The 18,636-nt window shown below is 37.7% G+C and overlaps 1 protein-coding gene across 10 annotated transcripts; it reads left to right on the plus strand.

Moving 5' to 3' along the window:
* Positions 1-200: 200 nt before the first annotated feature.
* On the plus strand, positions 201-18,484 carry FAM98B (family with sequence similarity 98 member B). Of its 10 annotated transcripts, none has more exons than XM_050710742.1 (9): positions 201-343; positions 1,054-1,202; positions 1,909-2,043; positions 2,778-2,953; positions 9,968-10,048; positions 10,434-10,550; positions 12,874-13,041; positions 15,111-15,228; positions 15,395-18,484. In XM_050710742.1, exons 1-9 carry the CDS (start codon positions 279-281, stop codon positions 15,478-15,480), a joined length of 1,095 nt encoding a protein of 364 aa, XP_050566699.1. In that variant the 5' UTR covers positions 201-278; the 3' UTR covers positions 15,481-18,484. The 10 variants fall into 10 exon arrangements, with proteins under 10 accessions (XP_050566699.1, XP_050566700.1, XP_035394941.1 ...); XM_050710743.1 differs by having other exon boundaries at positions 15,448-18,484; XM_035539048.2 differs by having other exon boundaries at positions 15,111-15,204; positions 15,448-18,484.
* The last annotated feature ends 152 nt before the right edge of the window (positions 18,485-18,636 follow it).

The following is an 18,636-nucleotide window of genomic DNA, read 5'->3' on the forward strand; positions in this document are numbered from 1 at the left end:
GCTGAAAAGGGATTTCAGGAGACCCGTGTCAGGGCAACGCGACCCGCAGCCAGCGGAGGCCCGGCGTGCCCGCGGGCCGGGACAGGCCGAGGGGGGCCGGGGCAGCCCGACCAGCCGGCCGGGCCCCGCCGAGGGGCTGACAGCGGCCGGGGGCAGCCGGGGGCCCCCTGCCGGGCCCGGTGCCCGCGGCCGACGGAACGCAGCGGCGGGCGCAGGTTGCGGCGGGCCGCTTTGAGGCGGGCACAGCGCGGCGCGGCGCGGCGAGCCGCCGGGGCGGCATGAGGGAGCTGGCTGCCGGCCTGAAGATGGAGGGCGACATCTTGGACGCGCTGGAGGCCCTGGGGTGAGCGGGGGGCGGTCAGGCCTCGGCGGGCGAGGGGAGGCTCCTGGCGGCCGCAGCGGCCCGGGCCGGCCCTGCTCGGGCGGGGAGCGGCTGGGGACGGAGCGGGGGCCGGGGCCGGGGTCTTGTCGCCCGCGCTGGGGCTGCCGTGGCCGTGCTGCGGGGGGGTTGGCGCCGGGGGCTGCCCCGAGGGGGGCTCTGGTCGCTGCCTGGGGCTGAGAGGTGCCCCGGCTCGCAGGGGTGGTGGGTGGCTTTGGGCTTCATACGGATAAAACGTGTTTTCTTTGTTCGGGGCGGAGAGTAACGGGTGCAGCGGAGTAAAAATAGTGTAAAATGCAGTTGAATTATCAGTTACCTCTTAGTGTTGAGGCTCTTGGGCAGCGAGTTAAAAGTGTTGGAAGGAGAATTGCTTGACTTGAATAAATGCTGGATTTAGTATGTTTAGCATGTATTGAAACATGGAACTCTGTTCTCATATACCTGTCATACGTGAAAATGCCTTTCTCTTATTTTCTCTCAAACCATTTTGTTTATAAATTACCTCTCATTTTTGGCATGTTTAAAAAAGTCTGAATTACTCATTCGCAAAAGTAATTCACAAGTATTCATTTGTCTCAGTGTAGTTCCTAACCAGTTTATGTTAAAATTATTTGAAGTATGCACGTTTTATGTTTAACCCGCTTCTTATTACTAATGTTTCTCTCTCTGCACAGGTACACAGGTCCCCTATTGGAGGAGGAAGCCCTGAACAAAGCAGTGGAAAATGGATTGTCTTCACCAGAGTTTTTTGACCTTTGCGTTTGGTTAGGTTCCCAAATAAAGCCACTTTGTAACATGGAAGAAAGCATCACACCAACAGATGGTAAATGGATGTTAATTTGTTGAAGATACTTAGTATTTAGTGGTTTCAGTAGGTTTAGACTTGTATTTTTAGCTAGTAGTAAAATTAGTGTTGAAATTGAAAAAATAACCAAAAGGTAGCCAAAGAGGGGCTGATGTTTGTGTGTATGTGGCTGTTAGATTAAGGTCCTACCTTGTGAAGATAATTTTCAAAAGAAAAGAAAAAAAATAACAAACAGCCTAACGTTAACAATAAAAATGGACTCATACATGTGGTTTGGTTAATTTGATTCCTGTAACTTGTTCATCAGAAAGTTAATTACATTGATCCACTGTTTTGTGACATAAGCTCTTCACATGATAGTGCTGATCCTGTGATCTGAAGAAGGAATAAGCACTGTCTGTTCCTCTGCTTGGTGTAAACTAACTGCTGGTTCATTCCAAATATTTGCATTCATGTTTTCAAGCTGTTGTAGCATCAACTTTTGTTTAAAGCATGAATACAATATTGCTTTAGCTATTAAAAAGGAGTGTCTGCTGGTATGTAGGACTTCTTTAAGAAGAAAAAAAATGTTATGAGTGGTAGGTGGTAAATATATGTCTGGGGTCTTGAAACCTGTAATCTAAATGTGTAAATTAAAAAAAAATAGATTATAGTTTGATGTTTCTGTAAAAATAACAACAAAAAAAGGGTCATTAACTTTGCATTTATTTCTTTATTTCCATAGGTGATAAAGATATAGAGAGCTTCCAGCTTGAGATTAGTGGCTTTCTGAGAGAAATGGCTTGTCCGTATTCATCACTTATATCTGGAGACCTAAAGGACAGATTAAAAGAGAAAGAAGATTGTCTTAAACTCCTCTGTAAGTTAAGACTATTTTTGCCACTTATTATACTATTATTTTACATGCATCTCTTATCATTATTCTACAATTTACATTGAATAGTTCTTTGTGTGTATTTTAGTATATCTCTACAATCACTACAACCTACCCAAGCATGCTTACTTGTGGAGGGGTGGAAATGGTAAAACTAATATTTCTTTGTGATGTACGGTTCAGCCTACTGATGCCTCCTGACAATTTCTTGATCCAATTCCAGCTCAGCTGAAACTGAGACCTTCCTTCTCTAGTTTCTGAGAGGTTTTGGGGCAGCTTGAAAGAACATGTGACATGATTTGAAGGTGCTGAAAGCAGGATTGAGAGGAGTGAAGTCTAGGTTTAAGCTAGACTTGGGCAAAGGAGCACCAGCTGAGACTAAGTATGGAAAGAGATTACATTGAGAAATTGGTGGTGGCAAACACTTAGAATTTTCCAGGAGAAGAATGGAATAACGTCAGGGACCAGTGTGACGATATGAAACTAGTCAAGGAACTAGGGGTCTGGGGAAGGAAGTATGTTAAGTAGTTAAGTATGGTGTACAGACAGGAAGTTAGATGGAAGTCAGTTCAGGTAATGAACGGGATGCTGATACTGACCTGTCTACAAGAGGACTGAGAGTCTGTTTTATTGTTGTCTTCTTAACTGTATTATGAGAATGTGGATGCAAAAATTTTTGAGTCCCTAAATCTGCCATTATCTGCCACTTTTCTTTCTAGTATTTCTAAGTACAGAACTCCAAGCTTTGAAGATATTGCACAGCAAGAAAAGTAAAGGCTCTCATTTGGAAAAGCACAATGAAATTTATCAGGAAGTACAAGCTATTTGTGATGCACTGGGCCTGCCAAACTCATCATCTGATATTCCTCCTTTGTTAACCAATGTGGAACAAAAGGTACGGGTTTTTTTTGTTTTCTCTCTTGTTAACCCTTACTTCTGTAAGCATTCATCTTAGTTGAGGGCCTAGCAGTAAGATTCATGAAGGCCCTATCCAACAAGTGCAAAGGGATCTTTATTCTGGAAACCAGCTCAGTGTACAAGCTAAACTGTTTTAGTTATGAGGTGAAATATTTGAGTGGTTCCCTCAGGATGAGATGTACCTGTTGAGCCATACTTTGCCATGCTACCTTAGGGTATGAGTTGTAGGAACGCTTTCCTGTTACCTATTCAAATATGCTGCAGCAATCACAAAACTTTGGGTAATAACTGATTGCACATTTACATACCTATCATTGTCAATTCTGAGATGTATTCAAATTTAATGTGCAAAACTTACCTTTTTGCTCTTTGGTTTATGAATACCTTAGTTGCAAGTATTGATTTGTTGGTGCCATTTCCTTCGTTTTAATTCAGGCATTTTTCAACCTATCTACTAAGTTAGCTAGTCAATATGCAGCCTCATACCTTATTCAACCTTATAGTTCTTTCAGTTGTATCCCACCAGATTCTAACTCGTTTCACTGATGTGATGTTTAGTTTAGATTCCTCACTGCAGATTATAAGTGCCACCCCAAGAGCCAATTTATCTTCTCTGGTAAAAGTTTGGCTCTTCATTTCTCCCTAGTATTTGGGAAGAGAATCAGTCCCCTATTGAGTTATGAGAGGTGCATGGAATGAATTTCCCTCTGCTGCTCTCTGAATCTTTGAATTTACTAATTTTTGCATGATGATGGATTTTTTTTTCTCCTTATCACTCAATGGGAAGTTGAACATTCAGAGGTTTTGGGGAGGGGGCCTGTTTTTTCCATGATTTTCTTACTGATGTGGATCTTTATTGTGGCAAGACAGAACCTTTTAATAGATTCATATATAAAAAGCAATATCCAGGTGGCAGTGAAAATGCCTGCATTCCCAAAGCGTCCCTGTGCTTGATCTGTTTAGCTCATATGAAATCTTTAAATCTATTATTTCCATTAAATATCTTTGAGGGGATGGAGAAACAATTCTATTGCTGTTTTCTGAGGATTAAAATGTCAGAGTTCCAGCTAGTAACTAGTTGATTAAAGCTGCCTAGTACTGTTGATCTCCCCCTGTGGGTGTTTACATCCAAGGGGCTTGTAGGCTCCAACCATGGACAGTGGCCTTCCTTGCACACTTCTTGACTTCACTTCTTGGATACAGGTTTAGTTTCATGCCATGTTAAAGGAATAACACTCTAGTGCTGCAATAGCAGACATGGTGGGCCAGCTTTTCACACACACGCCTAGAAAGTTGTCTTTGCATTACAAGGTTTTGCAAAGTCCAGGACTTCTTTCAGATAGGGTCACATGCTTGCATTGGTGTGTAGGGTGTTACTGTTAAACTGTTAACATAAACTGTTAACAGTTTCATAAGTCCTGAAGCAGCAGAATCTTCTAAGCATGTTCTCTCCCTCTCCCTCCGTCCCCCTCTCTCCCCTCTCTCTCATATCACAAATTGCCTTGAGCTGTTTTTCAGTGTTTTCCAGGTCTGTCAATTCCACAGTGGTTATACAACTTGTATGCACTTCAGAGTGTAGAAAGGTGGCAAAACTAGTTCTTTCATCTTCTCTGACTTCAGATTAATAGTGTAATTTGTGCTCTGAAATGTTCTGGCCCTTACAACTGAAGGACCTTTTTTTTCATACTTCTCAGGAGATTTTGTACAATTTCTGCTGTATGTTTCATTGTCCTTCATCCCCTACTTTCATGTGGGACAGGTTCAGAGTTAATTTTGATACAGTGCATGGAGTTAGATGTCTACATTTGTTGATGTAGCTGCATTAGCATGGTGACGCCCCTAATTGGAATTCTTTGACTTCGTAAACATTTTTTTTCAGTGCCATTTGTAACTTTTTTTAGACTCACGCAAAATTTCACTTGCAACGATCAATTTATTTTTCCAAATATTATGTTGCTTCTGATTTAATTAGGCTGTGTAAAATTGCACTGCTAACATGTGTTATTATACTATATGATTTGTAACAGAAATTTACATACTAATCTAGCATTTTTATTGAATTTGAAAATGTATCTGCAGCATTTCAACACGTCTACTCTTTGTCTCTGTCTAGCATCTTCAGCATTGTCAGTAGCTGTGGGAATAGTTCTGAGACTAGTTTGGGTGTGCAGCAGCAATCTACCAAAGGGACAGATCACACATTGTATTTTGGTATGGCACGTTAGAACGTTGATTGTTTTTAATAATTTGCCAGATTACTTAAAAGACTAGTATAAAATCAAGATCACTTTCTTCATTCAAACTATGAGTTTTGTTGTACATCAAACTTTGAATATGCAATCATTGGAAGTACCTTTTAAATTTGCACCTCCTGTAATGAACTGGGGCAGTGGTTATGCATATAAGAAAATATGAGGAAAGAGTTGGTAGCATTACAGCCTCCTACGGCTTAATGTAATGTATTATATTCTATAGCATAGAAAAACTAATAGTCTTTTTTTAAGATTCCCTTGTGAAGTTCCCTTGTAAAGTATATTTATAAAAGTTACCTCTGGGAGGTATTCTGCAATTTGCTACTAGAAAGCCCATAACTTGTAAATGAACCTTGATCAAAGATTCAGAAGAGTTTCTGCCAGCATTGTGCTGCATGCTCATATCTAGCTTTTTCCAATCAAGATGGTGTGAATTTCACACCTAGTTACAAACTAACTTTCTAATACTGTTTATTCCAAAGACCTTTTATCACAAAAATATTCAAAATACTTTTTTTTTTTTTTACCATGTATTGCTTTGCATCATTTTTTTCTTAGTTTTCTAATGTACAAATTTCTTGTTTTCTAGTGCAGAAAAAGGTAGTCTCCTAACAGTCTACTGCAATGAAAGGAAACTGTAAAGGGTTACCTAAGAAATTAAATCAAAAGTAAGCTAAAATAGGATTTAACTGAAATATGAGGAGACTTTATCTTTAAAAAATATTTGGGAATGTTTTCTATAATTTATTCATATTTAAGTTAGTGTGTTGCCTTTAACTGTTAGTGTTTAATAATCTTACAACCGTAATGGTGCCTGTGCATTGAATGTCAATATAGCTTCAGGGAACAAGACAGAAGAGTTGTCTGGTTTGTAGTCTTTGTGCCTAAACTAGTAGGCATTCACCAGACATAAAGCTCAGACAAAAACATCTTTAAAATTAGATAAGTATTGAAAATGAAATGACATGTAAGTAAATGGAAGAGAGGCATTGTTTGGATTAACATGCTCTGTGCTCAAGAATGTAGGTGATCTTTCTGCAAATGTGCAGTACACCTTATGGCTAATTAAGAAAATGTTCCTTCCTGTGTGTTGATAGTGTTTTAATTTAAATTAATGACATCTCTCTCCAGGTTAGTTTTTTGAAACCTGAGAAACCCTGCAGTTGTGTGCATATATTGTTTCTCTGTGCAAATGGTGTTAAACATAAAATCTATAGCTTTATTTTGACAGAGGGTAAAGATATTTGTTAAATATGTGGAACGTGGAACCTGAATTGTGAGCTAAAGTTTTGTTTTTTTTAAATGAGCATAGACTTATAAAACAAATACATTTTATGTTTGATACATAAGGGTACGCTTTATTTGGTAAAAAATAGAATAACTGTATATTTTTATACAACAAAATTTGGAGTCAAATTCCAATACTTCTGTCTCAAACATCCTATTTTTTGAGTATATGAACTTCCGAAGCAATCTTTTGAATATTTAGTGTCATCAAGGTCTTTGATTACAATGTATATTGAATAGTCAAATATATGCATCTCCCTTTAGCTTTTAATTAATTGGATTGCTTCTCATAACTGGGTGTGTGAGAGTTTTAGGATGACCTGGCTGGTATAATTTATTTTACATTTCTGTGAATATGTTTTCACTGCCCTTTTATCTGGACACTGCTTTTTGTATTGTTCCCACTTACAAATGCAGAATTTACATTTTTTATTTTTCTCCCCGTAAACTTCTGTTTGTTCTTCTTAACGCAGGGCAACTATCATGGCTAGGAATGGGTTACAGCATAGATTCTTGTATCAGTTGGATTTTTGTCCTCTGGCAGACAGGATATGTGTCAGAGACCTTATGCTCATAGCCCTGTTGGTCAAGGTTGGACACCATATGCTGCAACTGTAAGGCAGAAAAGCTTATTTCACTATTGTATTTGTAGGATGTGCACTCAGAGCACTGCTAATGCAAGTGAGGGAGTAAAGTATTAATGGAGATTCAGAAATCTGGATGTGACTTTGCAGAGTGTTACAGACAATGAAAGTAGATTAGGTTATCTGTGGAACACGTTTCTCCTTAACTTGCTTCTTTTTATCCAGTGACAATTTTATTATCAATGTATTTTTTTTTTAACTCGGGGAAAAAAAAAAGGTTGCAGAAATTTGCAGTTTCCTAGCCAGAAAAGGGTTGGTTCATTTAGCTGCTCCTGCTTCTTCTGACTGTGAGTTTCGCTGATTTTCTTCCTTTATTGTTCCTCTGAATGTTCTTTCATATTTCAGCTTACAGAAATCAGGGGTAGACAGTGCTGAGTTAGGTCTTTGATTTGTGATTCACTTGCTATGGCAGAATTATTGTTTTTGTATGTGGAGCCCGGTGTTGTACTTACTTCTTAGCTGCCCTGGCAGCTGCAAGCTTGTAATAATTCTGATCTCCAGAACGTCTTCAGCATCTGTGCTTTCCAGGTTTTATTTCAATCTATAGCTACAGGTTATTACATCGAGGTGTTTTGTTGTTGTGTTTTTTGGCTTGTGGCTTTTGTTGTTATTTATTTGATTTTTATCCCTCCCCGAAGTCAGTCTCATTTTGGTAGATTCTCATCCTTTCAACTCATTAGAACCTTTGAGGATAATATATTTCTGACCTTAATGGCTACAAACATCTTCCCTAATAGAGCTTTTAATTCATGTGTTATTAGTATAGAAGAAGTCCTATAATAATTGCTGGTTTCTACATCTGTTTCTGTCATGCTGATCTTATATTGTTGATTATTAAATTTCTTTTTGACTCTTCAGGCATTTATTTAAATTCAAGTGTAGTTTGTGCTCAACTACATTTGAATTTTGAAGCAGATTGAGAGGCATCGTGTACATGCTTCATTAGAATCAAAACAAGTTGGCTAGATTTACAAGGTAGACAAGTCAGTCAACCCTGGAGGGCTTTTTGTAAATAAAGGTTGCAAAGGTACAAGAATTTTAAGAGAAAGGAGTGTGGGGAGCAATAGGGTACATGAAACTGAACTTCACCCCTTATCATGAACACTTCTTTTATATGGATGGAATCTAATAGCACAGGGAATAGAACAGCCCAGGTGGTGCTTTTAATTCATCACTTTATGCCGTTTGTTCCTTCTTCTGTATTAATTACTGATTTCTTCATCTCTTGATGTCATGCTGATGTTATATTGATTATTAAGTTTGTTGGCTACCACAGTACTAGGTGGGCACTTCGCAGGTATTACTGTGCTGGAGGCCTTTTGACTGCAAAACGGTCAAAAGACTGTTTTGAAGTAATTTGCTTACTACGCAATGTTTTTGACCTAAATGTTTTTCTGGGGGAAATTGCATTTTTATCTTGCCACAGTACTGTCCAAAGCCGACGTAAAGAAAAGACACATCTTTGTTTTCACACAGAATTTGTCATTATCTATATATACCCCTTGGTATATCCAAAAAAAAAAAAAAAAAAAAAAAAAGGAAAGGGGAATTGCTACAAAAACCCTGAAATGTGAGAGTCAATTTATCAAGTATTCATTTAAGTAATTTTCTGTAATTGACTAACTAGGTACTCTAGAATTTGAGCAAGTTGATTTGTCTCCTGCAGTTTCTTCACAGTGATCACTGCAGATGATATTTCTGTAATGTGTAGACCTCAAACCTCTGACAAAATGAAAAGGTAATGCTAGAGGAGTGAGCACCGGACCTTACCTCTATGATAAATATTAATGTAAATGGCTGTATGCCTACATGAAATCTTATAATCCTGGCAAATGTATCTAATGTCGCTCTTCAGCTATAGGTTTTATTGTAGATCATGGACTGCCTTAATCCTGCCTTGTGAAATGTTTAAAAAAAGAAAAAAAATATATAGTTTTAGTGTTGTTTGACTTGATTCCACATGAAAGCAAGTGAAGATGTAGTTCTTCCAATCAGACCGTGTCCAAAACTTCTTCCAGTTAGACCGTGTCCAGGAACAGTAATATGCGTGCGATCTACTCCTGCTTAAAAATCAGTTGGCCTGAAAGTTATGTAGGAGTGTTGTGATCATTTGTGGTGAAGTTTGTAGAAGTGTGTGTGAAAAAGAAAGTGTGTGCTGAAAGAAGTTCCTTGGTAGAACCTTTTTGTAAGGAAAGAGGGGGATGCAGCGAAGTTTGGAAGTCAGAAAGAGAGGGCACACTTCGTTCCCAACTACTGAAGGCAAAGCTAATGAAGAAATATAAGCCAAGCTGGTTTGGAGTGAGTACAAAAGTCTTAAACAATGTTAATTGGAACCAATAATAGGATTAGAAGGAAAGAAGTGAGAGAGAATGACCTCATACCTGTCATATCTCCTGCCTTCCTTACTAGCACCCATTGTCAGCTTTCTGTAGCCAGGTCTATTGTGTGTCAGTGAACTCCTAGCTTTCAATTGTTAATTTCCTTAGATGTAATTACAATGCCTAATGATGAGTAAACACAGTAGATTTAACTAGTTGTATTGCCTGTATGTACTTGATAAATTTGACATATAGATATTTTTCAATTATAATTGGGAGGAGAAATGCTATGCCATGTAGTAGAAGTATTCAGGAACTCTTCTTTTTGTAATGGATCATGATAAGGCAGAAGACATCTGTTTTTATGAGTCTGCTAAAACAAATGTGCTATGTTTGATCTTACAATTGTAGCAAATTGTGATTGCAGCACATTTTGCTGAAATAAATGTAAATATAATTTGTGTTCTGAGAAGTATGTGTTTTGTTACAGATAAAGGACGTTCTCTCAAAAGTTCAAAAAAACCATGTGGGGAAATCGCTGCTAACAAAACCTCTGAATTCTGATCAAGTGGTAAAAAAAAAAAAATGTCTCTATTTTGTTTTCTGTATTTCGTGGGATGGTCAAAATTAATGCTTATGGCTTTGCCTAACTGTCTTATTTTACAGTCACTCTTCTATTACTTAATATTAAATTACTAAATATTAATAATGCTAATCAGATACTTCCAGAATTAATGTTTTTAATGGACTTTTTCTTGATATGTGTACGTACTAACTTTTAAAATATTTCGTAAATACATGCTACTGCAGCACTACACAGCTGCACCCCTAATTTTATGTAGTTTGTAGTGGTCACCAGGGTATAGTCATCTTATTTGCTGAATGGGGTTAACTTTAAATTGACTTGTATATCTTCATTGAATTGAATATTTGGACTTTTTATTGTAACACTGCAGGAAAGATTGGAAAAAATCAATGATGCTCTTCGCAGTGAGTACGAATGTCGCCGTCGTATGTTAATGAAGAGGCTAGATGTGACAGTGCAGTCTTTTGGCTGGTCTGATAGAGCGAAGGTAAGGTTGCTGTATTTTTTGCTTCCTGTAGGTGGGAGTCTTCTACAGTTCCATAGGTCTTCTTACCAAATATATGCACTATGTAAATACAATTCCGTTACTGCTGTCTTCTTTCCAAGCAGTTTCTCATCCTGGATTGTAACGTCCAAGTCGTAGGTATTGAGGAAAGGGAAGGATTTGAGCAGGTGACACAGTCCATGTCTTGTGACTGTAGCTTCATAAACATACATACACTAGCATCCTCTGTTGGGATTTTTCACTTTAAGTCCATACCTCCCTTTTTCTTTCCTATATCCACCCCTCCAATCAAGTAAAGTAGGAGAAAACCTCAGCATTTCTCTGGAGATGCAGGAGGAAGACAAACACTAGGCCTTAACAGAGATTGGGTGCAGAGAGCATCTTCCCACAAGGTCAGTGAGATTATTACAGTGACTGCTACCTATCTTGAGTGCAAAGCAACTGAATAAACAAACGGTCAACTGAACAGCTGGTGTGAGAAAAGCCTTCAGATGGCTAAAACATCCAAACTATTGTTGGGGATTTTGTCTGCTGGTATTGTTTTAATCACAGTAATTTCATTTGTACTATTTCCTAGCACTCTGTATGTTAGAAAATAGACACGACTTAACCAGTCTGATATTTCTGAGCTAGAAATTCATATCGTTTCCATCCAGCAAAGAAAGAAGATAAGATACTAAAAGTTTGTAACTTGATGAATATACGTGTGGTAAGCTAAAGACAGATATTTTTGCTCATGAGCTGCAAGATCAGCTTTACTTCTAAGAGAAGGTTTGTGTAGAAATCTTAAGATTGTTAAGCGTTAGAACTTCAAAAGCTTTCTGAAAGTGATATTATAGCTTGGCATAGACATGTGCAGACAGAATCTGCTTTGTGAGGCTCACTAAATATCGCTGAAAGACATGACTAGATTCTTCTTTGCTGCTTCAGAATGGCCCACTTTAATTTCTGCAGGGGTTATGAGTGCTTTAATGGTACAAGAGAGGAAAAGAGAGGGCATTTACCTCAAAATTACCAGATTTCACTGTGTGTATAACTGTTATAGCTGAACCAATGCAACTATACATTTTCAAATTTAAGGTGTATTTCTAAGACATAGTTGATGTTAACTGATAACTAACTTAGACTAAAATCTGATGTTTATTCCAAATGACATTAAAAACAATGAATACTTTCACGATAGATCAAGTTTAATGAAATTTTTAATGATGCCAGAGCAGTAAGATGATTCCTTTTCCTGTCTTAGAAAGACTGCTGACGCAAAATAGCATGCAGTTAGAAATAACCCCATTACATGTTAAATCTGTGATGAAGATTTACACAAATTGACCTTCATTTGAAATTGCATACGATTTTTTATACTTTTTCCCCTCATTTTTCTTGTAAAATACTTGTTTAGAATGTCTCCAAAAATTTTGTGGGGATTCAAAATACTTTGGCATTGAAATAATTTTGATTTTTTTTTAAGTGATGAAGCAAGCTCTTGTCCTTTTTTAATTCATTAGCTAGCTTGCCTTCCCCTCCCTCTCCATTAAATAGGTATTGATACCTGTTTGTCTCTGCTTTTGATGGTGTGTTTTGGTGTGTGTTTTTGTTTGTTTTTTTTTTTTTGAGGAGTGGTGGTAGTGTATTTTTTGTTAATTTTTTCTGTCCCCCAGGGGGCTAGTTTTGCAGATTGAAATGGATCCATAAATGATGTTGCAATTGCCTAGCAAAAGAGCAATGACAAAGAACAGCACCTGTTGTCTGGTCCATCCAAGATCAAATGTTTATTTACTCTGAAGATCATCCTAGTTGTTCACAGAAAGTGTATTTATTTTTCATCTTTTGTTAAACAAGTAAACATCCAAGTGGGTTTGGAAAAAAATCTATTTTTTTTTCCCCTTCTTAATTTCACTTTTTCATGGCTTGCACAAGTGTTCTGCTTCATTGATGCAGATTTCCACAAATTGACCTGCATTTAAAGCTATTCTGTTTTCATCACATTTTGGAGTGATGTGTTAAATATGGCTATTTAAAGCACTGCTTCAGAGAGCAGCATGGAGCCTAAAATTTAGTCTTAGATATGTCACCAGTGGATAGGAGAGTTTCTGTTGTAACAGTGCTAAGTTCAGCATCAATTAAACATAATCAGCATTTCCTTGCACATCATCAGAGAACAGAACTGGTAACAACTGGCACCAAATTTTTCATACATCACACCTTGTGCTCAAACTGCAGTGTACTGAGACCGCTGTGTGGCTTACAGTGTGTGTTTCTATTTGTATGCCTCACAAGTAAGTAATGTCTGAATTTTATTGTTCAGGTGAAGACAGATGACATAGCACGCATCTATCAGCCCAAGCGCTACGCATTATCTCCAAAGTCAACTATAACATTAGCTCACCTTCTTGCTGCTCGAGAGGATTTATCAAAGATCATAAGAACAAGTAGTGGATCAACAAGGGAAAATACAGTCTGTGCAATCAACAAGGTAATATTTCTTCCTGGGGTATGATAAAAGGACGTGGGAGCTTACAGACCCATCAAAAGTAATTCTGGAATTACACTCTTTGTTTAATATTTTTGTTCCTTTTTGCAAGATGGTTATAGCTGGTGCTTTTAACAAGAAAAGTTTGCAGCATTCCAATAAACACTGCATTAAGTTCTTTTTTATCTTACTACACAGTCAGTCATGCAACCAGATTAAATAGTAATCTAGATGAGAAAGAACAGTTGAGGAAGTAGACAGAGTTCAGAAGTTACTTTTCCCTTCCTACTGAGTTGTTCTTTTCAAACAGCAGTCTCAGAAAGCAGGGCTACACTAGCCAGTTCTCAGGAAGAGTCAGTGCTTAATCTTTCTGGACAGCTTGGCCTGTCCTGCCTTTTCACAGCAGAATCTGCTGAGCTTTAATCTGCCCTCCAGCAGGGTCAAATGCACCATTCACAAATAAGATAAGATAAGAATCGTCCATTTGCTTTGGTATCTGTATTTTCATAGGAAAGGGACTCCATTCAGCATAAAATTATAGTAGTAGTAGTTTCTTTTTCTTAGTCAACACAGGAACAGGATCGCCTGAGAACTGTTAATTTTCCTTACAGCTACTAGATAGCAGGTATACTTGGTAAAATAGGGGAAAGGAGGAAGAAGGGTTTCTTCAAGTTGGTTTATACTTCATGGTAGGACTAGTGAGTAAATACAATACTTAACACAATTGGATTCATTACTGGTAGTTTTTGTTGTTGTTTGGTTTTTTTGTTTGTTTCTATATTTGGGTTACAAACTTGGGTCCTTGAGTTCAGTGGAATTGTATACCTCAAGTTAAGAATACGTGTTAGTCTTTCTGGTATTGGTGCCTGGACTATGTATTGTCAAGCAAAGTAATGAAAAAGTAAAACACAAGGTTTTTTTAGTTTCCTTTGTTGATTTTGTTTGTTTGTTTGTTTTTTTGTTGTTGTTAACAGGCATCTTTAGTGTATCACTACAAACCACAGAAGTTTCTGTGGAAGTGGTGTTGAATTATTTTGTAAAATTGTTTGGTTTGGCTACTTGTAATAAATAAACATAGTACTACCTTCTGGACTATAACAAAAGGTGGAGCTTGCAAGTAACTACGTTAGTTCACTATTTAAATAGTGAATAGTTCACTATTTAAATGGTGACTGTCTGTTTTCATTAATCCTTTATTTACAGACTTTCTTAAATGTTGTGTCCCATTTTGATATCCTTTAGTTGTTTTGATCCCAAGAGTTCTGAAGTTTCCTACCTGTGCTAGGATCTCAGAGAGAGAGAGAGGTGTTGTTACGTTTGGTTGGTTTTTATTTTTTGTAAGAGGTCTTTAATTGGAGTGCCTGGGACTGAGTCAAGTATGTTAATATTTTTCATATAGAGAGCTTAGGAAATCTGAAAACAGCAACAAAAAGACCTACTTTATTCTTCAACTTGATGTTTTGTGTAACTTTGTCCAGTACAATCTCCCTTTTGGTACGCTGGGTAATACCTACAAAAGTTCCTTTTTTTTTTTTTTTCTTGAAAGTGTTATTGCAGTGTGTTATGTATTTTGTCTGTTCCAGTTCTTTGCTCAGCATCAGTAATTTCTAATGTAAGGCATACTGGTGTTCCTTTTAAGAGTTGAACATCAGTTTGGCAATTTTTTTTTTTGTTGGCTGATTAGGTTTGAACTTCTTTTTGAAAATGAAGTAGAACAGCAGCAGCATCATAAGGAGTTATGTATATACATATATGAATGATATATTGCTTTATTGCAGTATTTTGCATGCAGTTTTCTTTGTAATGATTTCACAACAGTACTATGAGCTAGGTAGCTGCAATTATTTAAGTCTTAGAGGTAAAACATGGGATCACTTTGAGTTCTTGCCTCCTGTTGTCATGCGGCAAGTTACGAAGACAGAAAATAGGAATCCTAATGTCAAGCTCCACACTGAAGGAACCATATTTCCTCTAAAGGGCAGTCAGCATATTTTAATCCATGAGAGAATTACTCTGTCTCTCTTTAAGTAATTACTATTTTAAAACTAAAAATTATATGTTTTACCATACAGGTTCTTATGGGGAGAGTACCTGATCGTGGAGGCAGACCAACAGAGATTGAACCACCTCCTCCTGAAATGCCTCCTTGGCAGAAAAGACAAGAAGGTGGTGGAAGAGGTGGCTGGGGAGGTGGAGGTGGTGGTGGAAGGGGTGGCTGGGGTGGCGGAGGGGGTCGAGGAGGGGGAGGAGGAGGAGGAGGTGGTGGTGGTGGTGGTGGTTTTGGAGGTGGTGGTTTCCGAGGTGGTGGAAGAGGTGGAGGTGGCTTCCAAGGTGGCAGGGGAGATTATGGTGGCAGGGGAGGTTATGGTGGCAGGGGTGGTTATGGAGATCCATATGGTGGAAGAGGAGGTGGAGGATACCGGCGATACTAAAACTAAATAAATAAAAAAAAAACCAACTGTAAATACTAAGAGTAACTGGCAAAATATAGTGGTGGTGTTTACTGGTAATCAGGAATTTAGCTATGGTACCTTTGGTTTAGGTTAGATTTAAGTATGACCATATGAATCATTGCATTAGACCAACTGATGTTGTCATTGAATTCTTTTAGTTAACTGAACAGAAGTTTTATACTAAAATATTATGACTAGAATCCTTGTTTTTCGTACTGGTCATGTTTTTTTATTATGTCCTCTTATTTAAAATAAGCCTCAGAAAACTGAATAAAAACCTTTTTAAAGAAAAAAAAATTTTTGATGTTCAGGCCTCTCTAATTATTGCATGTTGCATTTCCATTCCCCTGCTCCTAAAACTGTATAGAAGGGAGAGAGAGGAGAGGAGAAAACAAACAAACAAACAAACAAAAAAAAAAAAAAACAGGCCTAAGAACTAGAGGGAAACACTTTTAGAAGAACGCTGCTTTCAGGCTTTTCTCTTCATCCAGTTTTCTTATCAGACATGTAGAAGAATTTTGATGTTAAAACCCTTAAGGCTTTGGTCAAAATTATTCAGTTAGGTTTCTTATTCTTCCAAAAATTCTCATAAAAATAATATTCTGAATTACTACTCTACAGAAACTAATAAAATTAGGTAGCTTTGTGCGTTCATAAATATATTAGAGACTAATCGAAGGTCAGAGTGTGTACCATAAAATCAGAATCATGGTGACTTTTTTTAAATGTTTATTATCATTTTACCTGTTTTCCATTTTATTGAGGTATCATAAAAGTATTTTAAGATCAGATTGAGCTGGAAACTTCTGCAACCATCATGCCCCGTGGGAGTTCATTCCTTTTGCATCAGCCTTTAAAAATAAAGGTTGAGCAAAGCTGAGCTTCCTGAGAAAGAACGTGCCATTTCTTCTTCTTTTCTTTTTTTTTTTTTTTTTTTTCCCTCCTGCTTGATAAGGTATCTCATACAAAAGTTGTTCTTCCCCATTGAGTTCTCTGGAACAAGTGCAAATGCAATTTTCAAAGACTTTTCTTCTCTTATTCCGCCAAACAATTGGTCTGGTAACTTAAAAGAAATTCTGTCTTGATATGATATGGCTATCTTCTCCTTCACACACAGTGCTACTCTAGAAGAAGAGCATCTAGGTGAGGAGTTAGATTTTGTATAATTATGGCTGTAAATACATATAGGCAAGTTCACAGCTGTCAGTTAAAGAAGGCAATTTCTGTTGTCCAGTTTCTTGAGATCTCCCCTGTTATGATGCCACCTGTGAGTAGAGGTGGAACAGGGAGACAATGCCGATGTGTATATTCATGACAGTATTTATCAGGGTCACATTACTGCAGAGAGATTCAGGAAGGCATCTGATAAACCTGGGCATGTGTGTTGATGGCATAGCACAGAAACCTTCCAGCACTTCCACTGACTATATAGCTTAGTCTTAACTGCAGGTTGAACTTTCAAGATTTGATTGTGGTTTATGTTCCACAGTTATGAGGTGAGTTTGTTTTTTTTTTCTCCACAAATCTGCTGTTGGTGCCTGTATTTGGTCTGCTTTCAAGTTGTTACTCTGTCTTCAGGGACACATGCATCGTGTCCTCAGTTACAGAAGCAGATCTGTGCACAAATCTAAAGCTCTGTTTAAAATCATGATTATCTATCACATCCTTTAAAAGCCTGTGTAAGACGTTATTAATTAGTCACCACCAACACGTTCATTTGAAATCTTAGTCTAGATAAACTTGAAAAGTTTCCCTCCTGTAACATCCCTGTATGATTGTTGTTTGTTCGAGTATGCTGCTTTATGATGGGACTGATAGAGTCTTATCCATACTTGGGGTCCCAGCAGGTACCTAACAAAAAAAAGGGCAGGAGTTTTCCTTGCTTGAACACATTGGCTTGGATGTAAACTCTCGGTACAATGAGTTGACTCTGCTGGCTTAACTTCACCACCTACTAGCAGTATGGTCTCTTTATCACTTTTTTCTATGCTTGTTTCTGTTGTCAGTGTCTGCTGTCATTGCAGAGGTGCTCATGGGTCATGTTGGAGCATAGCACTGGTTTTCTTGCTTTTGAGCTTGATTTTTGCCTAATGGTACATAACAGCTCACAAGTTCATGACATTCTGGGTGAGACTACTGGCCTTGGAACTGAGAAGTATTGGTCAGCAAGGGAGTGGAAAGAGTAAGTTTCAACAAACAAAGCCTTAAGTTTTGTTTCCTCATCCCAGTGATGTTATTTTTGCTACAAGTAATTTCTGAACAACAGCCAAGCATTTAGTAACACCAAGGAAATACAGGTGGTTCGTCTCTGCATAAAAATTTCATCAGTCAAGATCTGATGTTGCACTGTTTTTTAGTTGAACTGTTTTAACTGTGTATGTGGATGTGCCTTGGTGCTTTTACACTCACCAGTTCATGTAGTTTGTAACAGGCAGGGCAGTTCAGAATGAAGTAGACCATCAAGTAAACCAGCTGTGTGCCCACATCCAATTCTAACAGTTAAGTATTCCAATATCATAGTTCAATTGTATTGATGTAGACCACATAGAAGACAAGAGTTTAAATAGGAGGAAGTTTTGTGGGAGTTTTTTTTTTTTTTACTCAGGCCATTTCATTTTTTCTTGAATAATTCCAAAACGCGAAGGCAGTAGTAGAAAAGTAAAGTAAGCACCACCACATTTCATAGAGGTATCCTTTTCTGTTTTCTTTACTGTCAGAATGTATGTTTTTTAATTTATCAAAAGATGCAGTAATAACGTTAAAATAATTGATTTAAACCTCTTCTCAAATTTTTGTTTCAGTCCTGACAAAAAGTATTTTTAAAAAATTCTGTTGTAAGTAATTTTTTTCATATATGTTTGTGAAAATTTTTGTGTTTATTCAGACTTAGTGAATGGTTTTGGTTGCTTGAGAATTGAAAAAAAAAATTTTGTGTCAGGATTTGAAAGACTTGTTGACAGCTGTAAACACTGAGGAATAAAGTACTGTATTTGAAGTTACTTGCATCACTGTAGTGTAATTTGGATTCTCTATCTCATAGTGCTCCTGTGTTTGTAAGGAAGAATTCCAGCTGGTGATTTGCAGTAATGATGAAACTTGCTTTTTATGATCATGACCAAAATAGACAAGGCAGTAGATAACAATA

The sequence above is a fragment of the Cygnus atratus genome, chromosome 5 (genome assembly GCF_013377495.2).
Source record: "Cygnus atratus isolate AKBS03 ecotype Queensland, Australia chromosome 5, CAtr_DNAZoo_HiC_assembly, whole genome shotgun sequence".
Lineage (NCBI taxonomy): Eukaryota > Metazoa > Chordata > Aves > Anseriformes > Anatidae > Cygnus > Cygnus atratus.